General features: G+C 44.6%; 1 protein-coding gene across 1 annotated transcript in view; it reads right to left on the bottom strand.

Moving 5' to 3' along the window:
- Window positions 1-14,589, bottom strand: part of ARHGEF33 (Rho guanine nucleotide exchange factor 33) — a 34,842-nt gene extending 20,253 nt beyond the window's left edge. Inside the window, exons 1-6 of the mRNA XM_054021767.1 lie at window positions 14,584-14,589; window positions 12,500-12,565; window positions 5,636-5,800; window positions 3,980-4,101; window positions 2,055-2,197; window positions 1,023-1,082 (exon numbers count right to left, since the gene is read on the bottom strand). Of these exons, the coding sequence (XP_053877742.1) occupies window positions 1,023-1,082; window positions 2,055-2,197; window positions 3,980-4,101; window positions 5,636-5,800; window positions 12,500-12,565; window positions 14,584-14,589 (562 nt within the window). The remainder of the gene's footprint in view (window positions 1-1,022; window positions 1,083-2,054; window positions 2,198-3,979; window positions 4,102-5,635; window positions 5,801-12,499; window positions 12,566-14,583) is intronic.
- Between the last annotated feature and the right edge of the window lie 3,949 nt (window positions 14,590-18,538).

Raw genomic sequence — 18,538 nt, 5'->3', positions numbered from 1 at the left:
CCAATGGGCCGGGGGTGCTCACTGCTCAACCCCTGGCTCTGCCCCAGGCCCTGGCCCCCCTTCCCGCCCCCTCCCCTGAGCCTGCCATGCCCTTGCTCTCCCCCTTCCCCCCAAAGCCTCCTGCATGCCATGAAACAGCTGATCAGGAGGTGCGGGGAGGGAGGGGGAGGCGCTGATCAGTGGGGCTGCCAGTGGGCGGGAGTCACTGGGAGCGGGGGGGGGGGAGCTGATGGGGGGCTGCTGACGTATTACTGTGTCTCTTTGGCAACGTACATTGGTAAATTCTGGCTCCTTCTCAGGCCCAGGTTGGCCACCCTTGCCTTAGTTCATCTGTAAAATGGGTATAATGATGCCTACCCACTCCCTGGGATTTGAGGACATTTCATTAATGTGGGAGAAGTACTCTGAGATCCTTGATGAATGGTGTAATGTAAATAGAGAGAATTATTATAATTACAGCATAAATACCAGATCTTGAGCTGCTATCAATTGATGCAGCTCTATTGACTTTCATGGAGCTATGCCATTTTGTACCATCTGACGATCTGGCCCTCCGAGTTTAATAAATCATGAAGAAGAGACGGGGGAAGGGAAATTATGCTCACTGGGCTGCAATGGCATTAATGAAAACCTTGTGCTCTTGGGTTCGAATAGAAAATGTGGCTAATTTCCCCAGATTTTTTTTTTTTAAGACCAAAATGAAAGAGACATCCAGAATTGTAAAATGCTTCTGGCGACTAATGTAAATTTGCACTGGAAATTTTGGTCTGTTCTAGCAAAAAGCACAGAAAAAGAAAACCACATTATTCTCACAGAGATTCTTTTATCACACATCAAAATCTACCAGGAGTTCAGCTAGACTGCTACACTAATTGACTTCGAAGTATTCGTTTTTCCAGAGCAAAACTCAGCATTAGCTGGAAAGAATGCTATCAATTTACCATTCCATTTTGTCAGGATTCCTCTAAAGAAGCTGGTTGGCGAACCCTGGAGGAGGTTTTAAAAGGTCAGTATTCACCTACCAGTGCCTGACACTACTTTCACATTTCCTTCTCCAGCCGCCATGGATCTGGTATCGGAGACTGTGGAAGAATGAAGGAAAACTACGTAAGATGTTAATATAGCTAGACATGAGCAGGTGTTTGTGGAGCAGGTTTCTTCTTGAAAGGTGTAGTCAAACCATAAAAAAGGAAAGTTTAAATTTTAATTCTTTAATAGCCTGTGGAATGCCTCTTTTAGGTCTTCTACTGAAAAAGATCCATTTAAACTCTTTATTTCATTACCATAAGAACATAAGATAAGAACGGCCATACTGGGTCAGACCAATGGTCCATCTAGCCCAATATCCTGTCTTCTGACAGTGGCCGTTGCCAGATGCTTCAGAGGGAATGAACAAAATGGGACAATTTATTGGGAATAGAAAGGAATGGAAAACACAGCAAACTCTTTGATGAAATGTTATACCGAATATTTTTTTAACATTTTAATTTTAATTTTGAAGTTTTCTGAGCAGGTCAGTTTGGGGATTTTTTCTCCCTAACTACCAGTCTTAGTAAGGAGAATATAACCCAGAAGTTTGGTCTGCAGAAGGTGACCATGGAAGCAATGGGTTCTGATAGCAAAACCGAACTGTTTAATATTTCTTTGGTACTTGTCTTCAAAGTTAAGCATGTGCTTACATGTTTTTCTGAATCGGGGCCTAAATGAAACCCAGGATTAATCCAGTCCAAGAACTCTCAACAGCTATCGAAGTATTCATGCCATTCCTAGCACCCGGGTCTACCAATGCAAACTAGCTTCTCCCCATGGCCAATCCAAACACTAGCAGTGCCCTTCACCCCAAATACATCCAAACTTCATACATCAAACTCTCTCAGACCAGTGCCTGGATATCCTGCCTTAATCCAGCCAAGTTAGTGTGTGTGTACACAAAGATGTTGACAAGTACGGGTATCTGCAATGTACATCTCATCTTATCCCTTGAAAGCTTACTACAAGGAGTATTTTTCAGAGGAAAGGAAAGGAACCCTTGCTTCATTCTTCCTCACTCATACCTCTCTCATAGGTTGCATGGTGCAAAAGACTTGTAAAATCTTCATTAATCAGTACAGGTTCCGGGAGATTTATCGATCGGAACGGACTGCCTTGTAGAGGAGTAGGCACCGTTTGTGACCCATGTTCATCCTTTTGTGTTCTTCTATGAAAATAAAGAGAGGCAACTGGAAAGCACAATACCACAGAGCAAACTTTCAGCTTAAACTGTCATCATGGCAAACTTCAATACAAATACGAGCGCTCGTACAAACCCAGGACAACTGAGGAGGCACTCCGGGCCCACCACCTGGGCTTGCCTGAGGAAGTTGCATTGGATAGAGTTCACTAACATGACTCTGGGAGCACCTTCTCCTGGCTGCAGGACAGTGTCATGCCAGATATGTTCTTAGATATTTAGCCAAGTAACTAAGGGCTGGGTGCACAAAAGGAGTTAGGTGTTGGGATGTGTCCAATACCTAGAAAATCCCTGAGATTCACACAGGGGATGTTATTCGTGTGGCCTGGAAAACGAGCCCCCCTGGGTGTCCCACACAGTGCATCTAAGCGCAAGTGGGCTTTGGGGCACACATAATTCACATCAGAAATTGCAGCTGTAACTGCATGAGCCAGGGGAGTAGCTAACACCAGCTGCTTTGCGTTGCCTTATCAGAGCAGCGGTTTCGCAAAGCGGCAGGCAGTCACGTGTCAGCATTCTGGGGCTTTTGGCATTGCACCAGCAACGTCCACCCAGCTCTCTCTCTGGCCGTCTGGCAGCTCAGCCAAGAGGGGAAAGCGGATGATGAATGCAGAGACACTCCCCCACAACAGGATGCACGTGCCATGGGCTCCCTTTGCTGCAGAACAAGTGCAAGGTGTGCAATGGTCCACGTGAGAAAGACAAGCTATTCAGAACCCTTGCAAGGAGTTGCAATAGATAAGGAGAATTTCACACAGGAAACGCAGTGTACCTGGCAGGCTACAATCTACACTGACTAAGGGTCCAACAGACTTTTCCTATTCTGTCCTACAGAGGTTCTTATACCACGCTCACCACTATAGTATCCAAGCGCCTTCAAGTTGTGCAGTAAGTGATGTGGCTAACATCCGTTAGGATTCTCATCCCTGGATGGGTCTCAGGCTGCTGTTACCAGCAGCACACTGCAGCTTCCGAATGCTGTCAGCAGGAGGGCTAGTAACTAGAACAACAACATGCCCCCAGCAGACAGCACCAGCAGCAAGTTGTCCCAGGTGCTACAGATTCCCCATGGCAGCCAGCTTAGGGAGTGAGGGGACCAGCAAGCATCCCGTTCTGTCAATGTACAGGTCAACTGTCACCTCGTCACAGAGATGCTGGCACAGTTCCCACATGCACTGCATGAGTCGTATGTACTTGGATTGCCTTGCCTGGCAGAGGAAGCTGCATGGTGGCATTATACCAGTACACACACTACTATTGTCTGCAATACTCCTAAGGGGCCATCTTTTGTAATATTGTCCGCGGGATTTTCCAAAGAGGCTAAGTGACTTGGGAGCATAGTTGCCATTGACTTTAGAGGGATTGTATAATACTGTTTGCCATTGACTTCCAATGGAACATGTGCTCCTAAAGCACTTTTGAAAAGTTTACCCGAAGTTTTTAAACAGTTCTACATTTTTCAGTAAAACTTTAGTTGAGGTTTACCTTGAAGTTATTCAAGTCACTTTTCACTAACTCTGTTGGATCAACAATGAGGACATTAAAGCTGTTAATCATGTCTCTGGTGTGTTGGATACGTAAAACATCTCATCTGAAATGCTTGATATGCCTCTAGAGGTCAGCATCTTCTCTACTCTACAGGGAATACAGATGTCTCCAGACATGAAGAAATGAAGCTAGTCTGCACTGATGGAGGCCACTGCTAATTAACAATGAGCACTTCAGGACACTCTAGATTTAGTTCCTTACTTAGTTTTCACTTTCCGGGATTCCCGACGTTTCTCTTGTTGCAGCTGTTCAATTTTCTGTTGCATTTCCTCTTGCTTGGCACTGATCACTTCAATCTTCGACTTGGCATCACTGAGCTCCTCCTAAAACGCAGAATAAATTCAACCATCACTTAGAGAATTTAGATACTAATGCTCCCTGGTCGTGATGGAATGCCTGGAATGATACTATGCTCATGAGTACAGTCCACATTGATTAGAAATTACTGGAATAAAACTATTGGTCAGATGATTAGTCTCTTGCAGTTACAGCATGTATCATGTACATGCTGTGGTTTTGGACATGTAGACATGTATTATCCAGCATGTATTGGAAATCTCTGCCACGACCTCCATTACTGGAGTATGTTTGGGCACCTTAACCAGCATGAGAAAGGAAGCTCTTGTAAGGCAGAGAGAGACAGAGTCAAAGGGCCTCATTCAAAGCCCATTAAAGTCAATGGAATGACTCCCAATGTCTTTAATGGCCTTTGGATGAGAGACGCAGAGAGCAGCTGGTAGTGCCATCATGCAGTCCTCATCCCACAATGGGGTCACTCACATGTAAGTATTTGCAGGATCGGGAACTTAGTTTGCTTTATTTATTTTTAAATTATCCATTTATCCTTTTTCCCATATAACTTCATATGGGTGGGTGGGGTGGGAGGAGCTAGAGGTGGTGCTGCAGAGCTGGGGGAATCCATCACCAGGAGGTTAAGCCATCTCTCCCCCTGCTGTGCACTGCCAGAGAGGTGCAAAGCTTCTAGACTGGGGTCCAGGATCTGCCCCAAGGCTGGAGTTTCAGTGTTGCTGAGGCGTTTCTCTCCCACTGAAATCAATGAGCCCAACTTTCTGAATGACTTTAGCCCACCCTTAGAGGGTTTTATCTGAGTTAATTTATCTACATGTTCTGTTTCCCTCTCATGAAAGCAGACCGGCTCTGTTCGAGCTTCAATATGACTCTGTAGCAATGCCCTTCAGCGACGACCTACAAACCCCCTGCTCTCAGGCACTGGCTGTGCAGTAGTTCTGTGATGAGGGACATGTGTATACTCGTTATCAAGACTCATTTTCACTTCTGACCTATGATATGACGGGACTGGCTCTGGGTCTCTACAGTTGAGTCCAGCTAGTTCATTAATCCAATGTGATAAGCAGCCACACCCAGAATATGGGGTCCAAGTAGTTCACTTTCTCTGTTTGTTTTAGTTTAACGCATTTCTGGGCTTGGCTTGTAGCTGCATGCTCATTCATGCTGTTCAGAACAGGAGAGGGTGTTGTGGCATATTTAAAAACTGGGTTAAAACTGTAGGCTCGCATTATAAATGATAAGGGGTTTTCCTAGTCTCACTTGCAGCCTAGGGGACTTTGTAGGGATGTGTGAAATCTGAGCCTAGCAACACTCAGTCTGCAGCCAGACAGCCAAAGTGGGTTGAGTTGTCCTCTCTGTGGTAGGGAGCAGCCTGCTTAGTCTCTCTCTGTTTTGGGGTTCTTATGTTTTGTTCTCAGTTCTAAGAAATAGTCATGTTACATTGCAGTCTTCTAGCAAGGACACTTACGTTTTTATTGAAGACCTCTGTGAGCCTGCACTGAATGTAACACGTGTCTGAGGAATGTAACAAGTGTAAATAGCTCCTACCTTGAAAGAGTTCAGCGAATTCTTCATCTCTGACACTTTCTCTTCCATTGTACAGTGGCAGCTCTTAACCTTCTCCTCCAGAGCATACTCTCCATGCTGAATTCTTGAAAGTTCCTGCATTGCTTCAGTGAAACCAGTTTTTAGTTCAGAGGCCAGTGCCTGCAACTAAAAGGAACCAGAAACTATGTGAATCCAAGCCCTCCTAACCTGCTGTTAGTAGCAGTGTCCCTTAAGTTCATCAGAACCTCAATTTGGCATGAGGACACAAGGGCTTATGTAACCCACTCATTGCGGTGCTCGGCAGTAGCGTAGCTAGGGGGGAGCAGGGAGAGCGGCCGCTCCCCCTGAGCACATTCCCCAAAAGTGGCACCTTTTTAACTCACTCACAAAAAAACGTGCCACCCGCTATGGCGCAGTCTTTGGCGGCGCGACCTTCACTCACTCTGCAGGGCTTCGGCGGCATTTCAGCGGCGGGTCCTTCAGTGCCGCCGGAGACACCCGGAGCTAGTGAAGGGCCCGCTGCCGAAGAGGCAGAGCACCACCCTGTCAGTAAAAGCGCCGCCGGGTGAGTAAAAGCACCGCAGCGGGTGGCGCCTTTTTCTCTGATCTCTCCCCCTGTTCCTTCCACCTGGCTACGCCACTGGTGCTCGGTCCTCATCTAAGGGTGCCTGGGCCACAGGGGTTGATAAGCCTGTTACTTGGCTTGGCTAATAGACCTAAATCATTTAGCTCAGGCAGTAACAGCTCCTACCTTTAGAGCCAGAAGTTCTCAGGTTCAATTCCTTCTCAAACTACAGTCTGTTCACCTCTGAAAGGAGGGAAAAGCTAGTCTGAGGGGAAAGGTGGCCTGGATATTAAGGACAGTAAATGGCACCTAACATATTTGCATAACAAAACAGTCAAAAGTTAACAAGCAGTCAACAAATTAAACCATTCTTGAGCAAAACCCTCCTCAGATCGCAAGGCGCCAACTCTCCTCAGGCAGGCTTAACGCTGATTTCTAAAATGGAGAGTTTCCCTTGCTCCTCAAGGGTCAGTCATGCCTTCTCCCTCTGTGGGAGAAGTGGGGAGCACCTGTCCTACCCCAGTGGAAGCTCCTGACACACACATTGACTGTGGTTTGTATTGCAGTAGTACCTTCAGCTCCTGGCTCCATTCAGAGAGTGTGACCGACAGCACCCCTGAATTCACACCCTACACACCACTGTAATAATCTTTGTACAAAATATGCCTTGTGAAGTATCATTTGAAAACTAATAACTCTCTGGTCAATAATATCATGATAAAATATCTGTAGCAACATTATATGTAAAGTTATGAAATCCCCCTGTATGATGTTATTAGCACATGTCCAAAACCACAGAGCCCTGCCTAGGCAACGTCTGTTAAACAGGCCTGTTCTAAACAAAGGAATGTGTGTTTACTTCAGTTTCCATAAAAGTAGTAAATAGGGTCCTTGAGACAGCAGAGGGAGGAAATGGCTGGGGACAAAGCAAATTTGCATTTCAGCAAACCCAGGTGGGAAGAAAGAACATGGATCCTTTTTTACCACCAGACTCCTTGTCACTTCCTTTACTGTTTGCATAAACTTTGCTTTGAAGGCTAATTTTCAGAAGAATCCATTTCAAAGGTTCACTGGACTATAAGAGAGAAGGGCAGAGAACCCCAAGTTCTTTCACTTGAGAAGACACAGGCACCAGCACCTTTGGGCCTTTGGGAGAGATCCTGACCAAGTGGAGTCAGTCACCATCTTGCTGGAAGACTGTAGGTGAGAAAGGTCATCTTGAGCAAAAGCCTTGAACCAAAACTTGCTAGATTAAGTTTTAGACTTTTAGATGTGTGTTTTAGCTTTTAGTTGCTGGTAACCACTTCTAACTTCATCTCTTATATTTGAATTCACTTTAAAACTATCTTCTCTTGTTAATAAACTTGTTTTATTGTTTTAATCTAAACCAATCCAGTGCTGTGTTTAAACTGAACTGTTTGGTAACTCCAGTTCAAGTAGCAAACTGTTGCTTATTGTATAGGAGCAACTTAACTTTAATATCTGAACTGTCCAGGAGAGAGCTTGACAGTGTAGAACACACATTTTGGGGAAATTTGGGGTCACCCTCAAAAAATAACCAAGGCTGGTGGAAGCTGGAGTCTGACTAGTGTGTTGCTGACAGGCTGCTGGACCAGGGCTACGGTTATACACAGACACTCAGGGTGTAACCTGCGTGGTGGCAGGCTGGTTGTGAGTGACCCAGGCTGGGAGCTACAACAGCAAAGCATTGTGAGGCACCCAGGGTTACAGGGCAGGCGGTGACACAACCCCTCACTGATCAGGTTTGCACCCCAGAATGTGACAGTGATGTAGTCAAAGCAGGATTTATACAAAGCTTGTTATTTTAACTGAAGTTTGCACTTCAATCACTGGTGTAACACTTTTAAGTGATTCTCAAGTGTGGTGGGTGGGAACAGTCAAAAGAAAGGTTACAGCTTTATTATTTTCTGTTCGTTTATTTCAGGAAAGGAAAATAGATCAAAAGTAAAGCGTAAACATAGGCGACAAGGAAGCAACTACCAAGTGAGAGCTGGTCGGGCTGGAGAATGAGCAGAAAGACCACTAATGTGGACACCAAATATGGTTAGCTGAGCAGAAAGTGGGAAGCAGAGATGAGAGCCAAGGAGAGGGGGGCAGAAAGGCAGCAGCACATTGGCGGGCCATGGAGCCGAAAGAGATGGAAGCCCAAGAAAAGGGAAGACTGCCGGCCCGGAGCATAAGGGACAGGCAGGACAGATTCCACCATCCCCAGCTACTCCCTCCATCCAAGGAACACCCAGCTGGGATAAGTTGTGCCCTGCATACAAGGAAACAGACTGTATTGAAGAATACCTCATCACTTTTGAAAGGCTAAGTGAACTACATAAAGTTCCAGAAGACAGGCCAGTCCCCAGACTGATTGCACAACTCCTGGGTAAAGCTTTAAATGCATTGAATGAAATGCTGATTGGAGAAGCTTTGATATATCCTGAATTTTAAAAAGCTTTCTTGCTACGGTTTCAAATTACCCCTGAGGTGTACAGGTTGAAATTTAGAAATCTCTGGAAAAGTGCTGGAATGAGTCATAATGAGTGCCTATAAAATGTGTGACCTAATGAGAAACGCATTATGGGATACATCTTTAAATCCTCTACAGGAAGTTGCCATACTTTGATAAGAAACTTCTTATTCTTTTCTCTATAAATAGATCTAAGTGCTGTGGTGCTAAGCGAAGTGCTGGTCCTGAGCTGAATCTTTCAAACTGGGAACAGGAGGCCTGGTAGTTCTGAGTGTGTCCAGGGGATAAGGGGCTGGATGCTGCAGGGAACACTCCGAGGACTCGGGAGTTGGTGTGTGCCTATTGCTACTGGTACACAGAGAGCGAGAACTGAGGAGGCCTGGAGGGCAGTGCTTGTGTTGCCAGATATTGGTGGTTTCTGGGAGCTGTTTCACAGCAAGCATAAATACATCTTTCTTATGCTAAGGGTCAGTGGGGGTGAGGTGCATCACAACCCTAGGTACCCCCGGGCAGCGTCTGTTCCAAATCTACCCTTAAATCCATCCATCATCTCTGTTCAATCCCTGGACATGCACTTCCAGAGTTATTTAGGAAGGGTCAAAAAAGCAGAATGAAATAGGAATTTCCACAGGATTATAGTGGTGCCCCCTTTGTCTGCCTCAATCATAATGAATACATTAATGGGGGCCAACCAACAATTCTCCAACACCACCTACTATAACAAACTCAAAGACAACCCCACACCACAGTTTACCCAATTTAAGGATATCATCAAATCCTTCCCCAGATAAACAAGGAAACCCAGGCAGACCCATTATCTCTGGCCACGGCACTCTTACTGAAGCAATATCGGGACTAATAGATGCTATCCTCAAACCACTCTTCACACAAAGGGCCAGCTTCCTCCAGGACACAACCTACTTTCTCAACAAACTCCGCAACATCAATGACCTCCCTCAGAACATCCTCCTTGCCACCATGGATGTCACCTCCCTATACACAAACATCCCTCACAAAGACAGCATAGCTGCCCACCTCAAATATTTACAAGACCGTGGACAACCCTCAGATCTCCACTCCAAACACATTGTCAAACTCATCCATTTCATCCTCCTCCGTAACAATTTTACATTCAACAACAAATGCTTTGTCCAAACCATGGAAACAGCGAAGGGTACTGTGATGGCTCCCCAATATCCCAACCTCTTCGTGGCACCTTGAAGAATTTCTGGACAAATGCACCATGAAATCAATGATATACCTGAGATACATTGATGATATTTTCATCAGCTGGACAAATGACTTCAGCTCCCTCATGGATTTCCATCACAACTTCAACAATTACCATCCTTCTATTAAACTCTCTCTGGAACACTCCCACACCAGCATCCACTTCCTGGATACCATGAAGAACTTCAACAATGGAACTCTACAGGCAACTATATACAAGAAACCCACAGATCACCACAACTACTTCATAGGTCTAGTAACCACCTCTAACACACCAAGAAATCTGTTATCTACAGCCAGGCACTGAGATACTACAGAATATGTTCTGAGAAGAAAATCCAGGATATACATCTTAACACACTCAAAACTGCCTTCTCCAAACAAGGACACTGCACCAGAGAAGTAGATAGCACCATGGAACAGGCCACCCAAATACCCCAAGAAAACCTGCTTCAATACAGAAATAAAACCCGCTCTGTCTGCACACCACTAGTTGTCACGAACCACCCCATACTGCAACCCATACGGGATATCATCAAACAGCTACAACCCATACTCGATGGGGACCCCATCCTGAAAAAAATCTTTCCTGAACCCCCTGTTCTGACTTTCAAACAACCCCCCAACCTCTTCAAAGTCGTCATCAGAAGCAAGCTCCCCAAAGACCAGGACACCCCAACTCAAAACGGCACCAGACCATGCCAGAACAGCAGATGCAAAACCTGCAAACATATCTCCACTTCTATGATGATCAACACCCCTCCGCCCCACAAGACACCTTTCAAGATCCTTGGGTCCTACACATCCCTATCACAACATGTGGTGTACCTCATCCAGTGCACTAAATGCCCCAATAGTAACTACGTAAGAAACCAGACCATCACTATACTCTCAAATGAACTCACATAGGAAAATAAGACAAAAACACCATATCACCTATGGGTGAACACTTTTCATAAAGCCATCAATCTATATCTGATTTATCTGTCCTCATCCTCGAAAGAAACCTGCAGAACATGTTCAAAAGATGAGCCTGGGAGTTTAAATTCATAACGTTGCCAGACACTAAAAATCTGGGGGGCTGTTTCCCCCCTGCCTTCATGACTGGAGGGATGTTAATGGGTCACGTCACCTGGAATGGTCCCTTGAAATGCGTGTTGTTTACTTACGAAAAACAATCTGTTCAAAACTTGTATTTAGCAGTGACACCTTGAGTTAGTTCCCAGACGTGAAGAAGAGCTCTGTTTCGTTTGAAAGCTTGTCTCTCTCACCGACAGAAATTGGTCCAATAAAAGATATTACCTTGCCCACCTTGTCTCTAATATCCTGGGGCCAACATGGCTGCAACAACAACTGTGTACCACACAGGGTCTCATTAACTATACTGTTTGGAAACAATTCATACAAGAAACTAGGCCTGAAAACTTCCCTCTCCCAACTACATTATTATTAATTATTACTATTATTTATTATTATTTTAGTTGCCTCAACCAAGCATCATTGTGTGTCTCCTACCCTCTTATGCTGCTGTTCTGAAGTTCTAAATAAATGGTACATTACTCAGCGCATGGCTCTCATCTCTTGTTAATGAGCCCATATGCAAATTGTCATTTCACAGAAATACTACTGCCAGGACTTTCTGCAAACCCTAAGCACCTGGGCAATTTCAGTTAATTTTCCCACCTATCCCCAGTGGAACGGCCTGATGCCTTGTCCTATCATGGACTAGCTAATAGCTATACTACCATTAGGTGCTAGAAGAGCTACTAGAGTCTTACATTTATTGAGGACCGTGTTTCTAATGGCAGAGATTAGTACCCCGTCTGGTCCTAGAGTTATACACCGAATCCACACCTGGTGTAAATCGATGTAACTCTATTGACTTCAGGGACTGGAAATCAGTGGGGCTATGCTGCTTTAGGCAAGCTGAGGATCTGGCCCTCGAACTGTTACTAGCAGCACAGGGAGGGAAGGAGAGTAGTGGCAAAGAGGGAAAAGGAGGGGGAAAGTGGCAGGGGTAAGAGCAACAGTGGGGGATGGAAGTGTTGAAACTATGCTACAAGCAGTCTGCATTTTAAAACTATTCCCCACAACTTGTACATTTTTTTTTTTTTTTTTTTTTGGTAAACTGCAGTTAAAATGGGGCCTCGCTGCAATTTGAAGTTACGTCATAGAGCTGGGAACTTTATACTGAACGATTAACACAGACCCAGATCTTTGGCACTAGACAAGGAGCAGAGTGCAGTTCAGGAAGGGAAGGAGCAACCCCCCTACTGAAGCCAATGTGCTTGAGTGTTCATCAGCTGTCTCCCGTTTTGCACTCACAAGTGTGTGTGCACCCAAATGATGGGATGTGACATCTGATTACTTGGCTGAGATCACAAATCAGTCCTCTAACTTGCACCTGGCTGTGAGCAAAGAGATCAGATGGAAGCACCTTTCAGAAGGACGGCCAATTCATAACATTTGTCCTTGCAATGTGCACATCTGTCTTTAGTTTTCCTTTGAATGAATTTTGGTTCTAAAGACTATTAATCTGTTCTTCAGTCTTTGAACTTGGAATTATTCAGGGCATATTGCTTGTCTTTACCTGAGAAATCTGTGTTGCAGGGTTACTCACTGGCACATTTTCAGTTTCTCCTGTGGGAATAAAGAACTGCAGTCAATTAAAATGACTTATTATGATTGCTATAAATAACTGGAGCAGAGTGCTGGGCCATCCTCCGCAGATCCAAATCTCTTTTCAGGACTTAGTCCTGTTCTGGGAGAGGTGGAGACCACATAGTTTGCAAAATCAGCTGCAGTTATAACATGAGAATTGCCAGAGTGGATCAGCCCAGAGGTCCATTTAGTACAGTATCCAATCTCTCACAATAGCCAGGTCTGGATACTTCATATGAAACTGCAGGAAACCCCCTAGTACACAATTATGACTCCTGCCCACTAAGAGTTCCTTCCTAACCACCATCCGTTAGTACTTGGTGTATGCCCTGAAGCATTATGGTTTATTATTATTATTAAAAATTCTGTTTGTTTTTTTTAAATCCTATCTACGTGTTCCCATTATTGATATAAATTTTTCAATCCTTCTTTAGCATCCTTCCGAGCTCTTGGCCTTTGTTATGTTTTGTGGCAATGAGTTCCACAGATTAATTGTGTTCTGGGTTTTTTAAAAAAGTATTTCCTTTTATTAGCTTCAAATGTGCTGGTTTCAGTTTAATTGAATTCCCCCTGGCTCTTGTATTATGAGACAGGGTTAAAGATTTTTCAAAAGCACTTATGTGATTTAGAAGCATAAATCCCATTTTCAAAAGTGACTTAGATGCTTAGGTGATTTACTCTAGGGCTGGTTGAAAATTTTTCATCAACACTCTTCTTTGATGGAAAATTGGGTTTTGGTTTACATGATTTTTTTTTCAAAAAGTCTCATTTCTGCAGAAAGCTGATCTTTCCACTGAAGACCTTGCATGATGAAGGAAGGCATTTTGGACACTTGAATAGTAAGAAGCAGGGACTATTGGTCCACATTAGCAAGGGATGGAGAGGAATATTATAAGAATCGTGCCAGATGTTTAGATCCGAAGACGGCACCCAAACCATCTGTCCAGTTAGTTAACATCCATAGCACGGGACCCATGAATCTTGTGTGTATTGACTTTCTGTCCTTAGAACCTGAGAACAAAGGGAACACTAACGTATTAGTGGTAATGGATCATTTCACTTGATACGCCCAAGCGTCCCCCAATGTGCTACCCACTGTAGCCAAGATATTATGGGACAAGTACTTTGTGCACTATGGTTGGCCTGCCACAATCCACTCTGATCAGGGGCATGACTTTGAAAGTAGACTTAGCAAAGAAATATTACAAATAATTTGGGATCAAACCTGAGACCTCTTGCTCTTAATGCATAAGCCTCTGCTACCTGAGCTAAAAGACACCTCTGTCAGCCAAGCCTGTAGCAGGTTCATCAGCTTCCTGCTGGCCTAGGAACTACTAGAGGGGGACAGAGTGCCACACTGAGCAGGCATGGCTTACTTGTTGTATCTGTTAGACCTTGTAAACTTGCCAATTATAGAGAATCCACCACCATCCTTCGTAAGTTGTTCCAAAGGTTAATTACCCTCACTGTTAAAAATGTATGCCATAGTTCCAGTCTGAGTGTGTCTACTTTCAACATTGGATCTTCTTATACCTTTGTCAGCTAGAGTGAAGAGCCCATTATTAAATATTTGATCCCCATGTAGGTACTTTTAGACTGTTGCCGAGTCACCCCTTAACTTTCTCTTTGTTAAGCTAAATAGATTGAGCTCTGTTGTGATAATTGGACCTAAAAACTTACCCTGGTTGCATTCAGCTGTAAAAAATGAGTGTAAGTGCATAACATGTCCCAATAACTTAAAACAACAACAGTTTATAGGAAAAGGTATGAAATGGACAAAAAGACGGAATGAACAAACAAAAAGGCCTGCTGCTGTAACTCAGGGACTGGGATCATGCCTGGTAAGAAAAGTGTGGAACCAGAAATCAGTGAACCAAAACTGGTGTGTTGGAAACTATCCCTAATTGATGGACAAAATAATGAAGGGACAGGCTATTGTACCCACCATTCCCTTCCTGGGTCCTTAAAGAAAGAGACTTTGGGAGGAAAACTGGCTACTAGACTGAACCTTACCATCATGGCCGCTACACCCACCATCTCTTAGGACCCCAGTCCTGAGAGGTAACCGAGCCAAAGAGGGACCCAGATGACACCAGCACCTCTACTGGCTCTGGCTGCATCCTGAATACAACCTGGGATGTGAGACTTTGTCTCTCTCTCCCCCATGGGTATCCTTTTCCTTCTCCACTCTATTTCTTCTTTCCCATCCCTCTCCTTTTTCCTTCTGTCTAACAAGACTCTGGCATAGCCAGCCAAGACTGTGTATTTTGCAACATAGCTGTAAGCCTGAGACCAAAAAAAGGCAGCTGAAAGCAATGCCCTAAACAGCCTGATGCTAGTCTGAGTTTTGCCATGGCTAATCAGACCATGTGCTGTGCTTGTGTTTATCCAGTAATGAGGTTGCAAGTAAGAGTCAACACCAGACACACACAGATTTCCTATCTTTGCTGTTCTTTTCTTTCCCCTTTTGCGGGTTTGTTTCTTGTTTTGTCTTCTACAAAACAGGATCAGACTTTAACAACAACAGTAGCAATGACCGCTCCAACGCATCTCAACTAGCTGCTTCTCTTTTCCCCAAAAGGGCAGTTATTACCATCTTTAATACTACCTTAAAGACTGTCAAATGGGTTTTTTCCTTCTAAAGCCTCTCTCTAGCCAAAGGGAAAGGGAACAAGGGATGTTGTTACACTGAAAGCTGAATTTAATAATTTACATTTCAAATGCTTTAACTGTATTTCTTTCTTTTCTGTATCTTTAATAAACTATTAGGATATCTCCATTGATTTAAATTTATCTCCTAGAACTGGAAGGGACCTTGACAGGTCATTGAGTTCAGCCCCCTGCCTTCACTCGCAGGACCAAGTACTGATTTTGCCCCAGATCCCTAAGTGGCCCCCTCAAGGATTGAACTCACAATCCTGGGTTTAGCAGGCCAATGCTCGAACCACTGAGCTATCCCTCCCCGCGAAAGGCTGTTTGATGGTGTGTTTGCCTGGTACTAAGCAGGCTGAGGTCTCTGTATACCAAACCCTGGACCTTAACACTGTGTAATGTTGGATAGAGTGACTGGCTCATATTAACACCATTGGCCCATATTCCACCTAAGTGAATACAACAGCTCCTTGACTCTGTCACTGTAAGGCAAGTTTTTCTAATCCTTTAATCAATCTCATTGTCAGAGCAGTGCTAATACCTGGAGAGCTCGGAGAGCAGGTGAAAAGACCGGGGCATATGTTGGTACGTGCCGATACTTTTCCTTTGTTCTGTTACTATTGGTTTCTCTCATGCTGGCCTGTGACACTTAATTCATGCAGCATCTGCACTGAATTCCCACGCTGTATCCGATTCTGGGGTTTAAGCAAGCTCTGTTTATGGGATCAGTGAACAGGTACCCTACTTCCAAGGACCTTGTTGCCACACATATTAAGTAGGAAGCTAAAGAGTGAGGGCTAGATTGTTCCTAGCCCTAATGCAACTGCGCAGGGGCGGAGGAGTGGACATGTTAGAGCTTCCTGGATCGCAACTCCCAGCACTCAAAGAAGTACAGGGGCTGCACCTCAGAGCAAGTGGCTGCAAATTGTTCCCCGCAGTGCAATTGGGGAGCTTTCTGAGGCTTAGTGCCTCCCAGCATCCTCTTTGGGCAGCCTTGCTCAGCCCCTCTGTGCCTTAAATAACATAATCGAGCCCTGATTAGTTTGCCCCTGGCGGGGAACTGGACGACTGTCAAGGAAAACAGGGCACCTGTGCATTGCCCTATTATACTCTGTGATGTCCTGATTCAGGGAAACAGGAGCTAATTCTCCACGGAATAATAGAAATAAGAGACAGAAGAATTAGTAGGTCTTCACGTTCATCTCTTCCCTACAAACACACATTCCGACATTGTCGGGTGTGTTGTCCAGCCTAGTTTTAGTTGTGCCTCCAGCCCTAAAGATCTGGTGGATGTGTTGCAACACTCTCAGGACTGGTCTGCATTGCTTGATGCCGAACCTGTCTGATGAAATAAGAGAAAGAGGCAGTATGCATGGTACAGTGATGTGTGGTATTTCCAACCTCACTCAGCACCCTGAAATCCTGAGATTGGCCTAAAAAATTATGATTTTTTTTTTTTTTAAACAGGGTTCTTTGCTTTGCTTTGCTTTCTGGCTCTGGCCCTGCAGGGTGCACTCAGGTCACATTTTCAAGATTTTCACCACAACCATAAGAACTAGAAACATACTTCTGTTTTAAAATGCCAGCTGAGTGTCTCACAAACTCACATGATCCAGGAACTAGGTCTTTGAGGAAAAAAAATCCAATATGGTGAGACTAGCACTTAAATCCCCTGCCTGAGGGGAGCGTGTGTGATCCCCCGGCTGTCTCCCCGCAGACTGAGGGGAGCATGTGTGATCCCCCGGCTATCTCCCTCCTCCTGAGGGAAGCGCAGGCGACCCCCTGACTGTCCCGCTGCCTGAGGGGAGCGCGGGCAATCCCCCGGTTCTCTCCCCCCATCTGAAGGGAGCGCGGGTGACCCCCTGACTGTCTGTCCCGCCATCTGAGGGGAGCGCATGTGATCCCCCGGCTGTCTCCCCCCGCCTGAGGGGAGCGCATGTGATCCCCCGGCTGTCTCCCCCCTGCCTGAGGGGAGCGCGGGCGACCCCCTGACTGTCTGTCCCACTGCCTGAGGGGAGCATGGGTGAACCCCCCGGCTGTCTCCCCTTTCCTGTTTTATTATAATAGATTTATAGATTTGTACTAGAGTATTTTGGCAGTAACATGAGGAACCTACAGGTCACATCCTGTATGATGAGCTGAAACAAGTTAGTATACTTATGCTTTTTACCTCTGGCATAGATAAGGGGCCAACCGATTGCCTTCTATAAACTTAACAGGTATACCACAAAAAACAGGGCAGCAACAACCACCAAACCAGTTCAGGCCAGAAATAACAGATGTGCGGCTGAACTAATTGTCATTAATACCTATGACTATGCCATGTTACACAGGGCAGAAAGGGTTACACAGCTAGCAGGCTAATTGACCCAGATTCAACCTTTAGAGACACATTAGTAGATAATTTTTGTGTGTTTACATATATATTCTGAGAAGTTAACAATGTAACCAAACAGTTCCTGTCTATCACTATATTCTGTTAATTCAGAGATCAAAAGATTGAAATGAACTGTAAATGTAGTGATATCACTGTCTTAACTTCTCTTTGAAGTTTGTGGTAAATCACCTGCAAATGGCAGGAAATAAGCAATTGCCTTATGTTAATCCATGTAGCTAATTACCGGTGATGCTTAGGAAATAGGAGGTGTACTTCAAACCTAGGATGATTGTCTATTGTTCACCAAGGACTGCATGCTGTCAAGAGGCTTCCCCGGGAATTGTATACAGTTCTCTTGGGACTTGATCCTTTCATCTCAAATCGCCTTATGCTTCATCAGGGGAAGCTTGAGTTCCATTCTGGAGCACCCTGATATTAAACACTGGACTGAACCCATGGACTCATTCTGAAAGACCTCTTTGCAACTCTAAAGCTCACCATCTCTACTATGAAACTGACCTAAGAACTCTATTCATGTCTGTATGTATAATGATCTTTTATCCAACACACACTCTCTTATTTTTTAATAAATTTTTAGTTAATAAGTTTAGTTAATAAGAATTGGCTGTAAGCATATATTTGGGTAAGATCTGAAATATTCATTTACCTGGAGGGTAATGTATCTGATCCTTTGGGATTGGTTAGAACTATTTTATATGATGAACAAGATTTTCAGTAATCCTCATCATATTGACTTGGCTGTCTGGGTGGAAGCCCAAAGCTGGGTTGCTTTAAAGGAACTGTATTCTGGCTTGTGAGTAACCAGTAAGGTATTGTAAAAGCTGTCTTATTGCTGGCTGGGTGAATCAAAGTATTGGAATAACCACCAATTTGGGGGATTATCTGCCCCATTCTTTGCAGTTTGAGCAATCTCTGTGT

Source organism: Malaclemys terrapin, chromosome 3 (assembly GCF_027887155.1).
Source record: "Malaclemys terrapin pileata isolate rMalTer1 chromosome 3, rMalTer1.hap1, whole genome shotgun sequence".
Classification (NCBI taxonomy): domain Eukaryota; kingdom Metazoa; phylum Chordata; order Testudines; family Emydidae; genus Malaclemys; species Malaclemys terrapin.
Note: the sequence above shows the minus strand (reverse complement) of the source record. Positions and strands in the feature narration are given on the sequence as shown.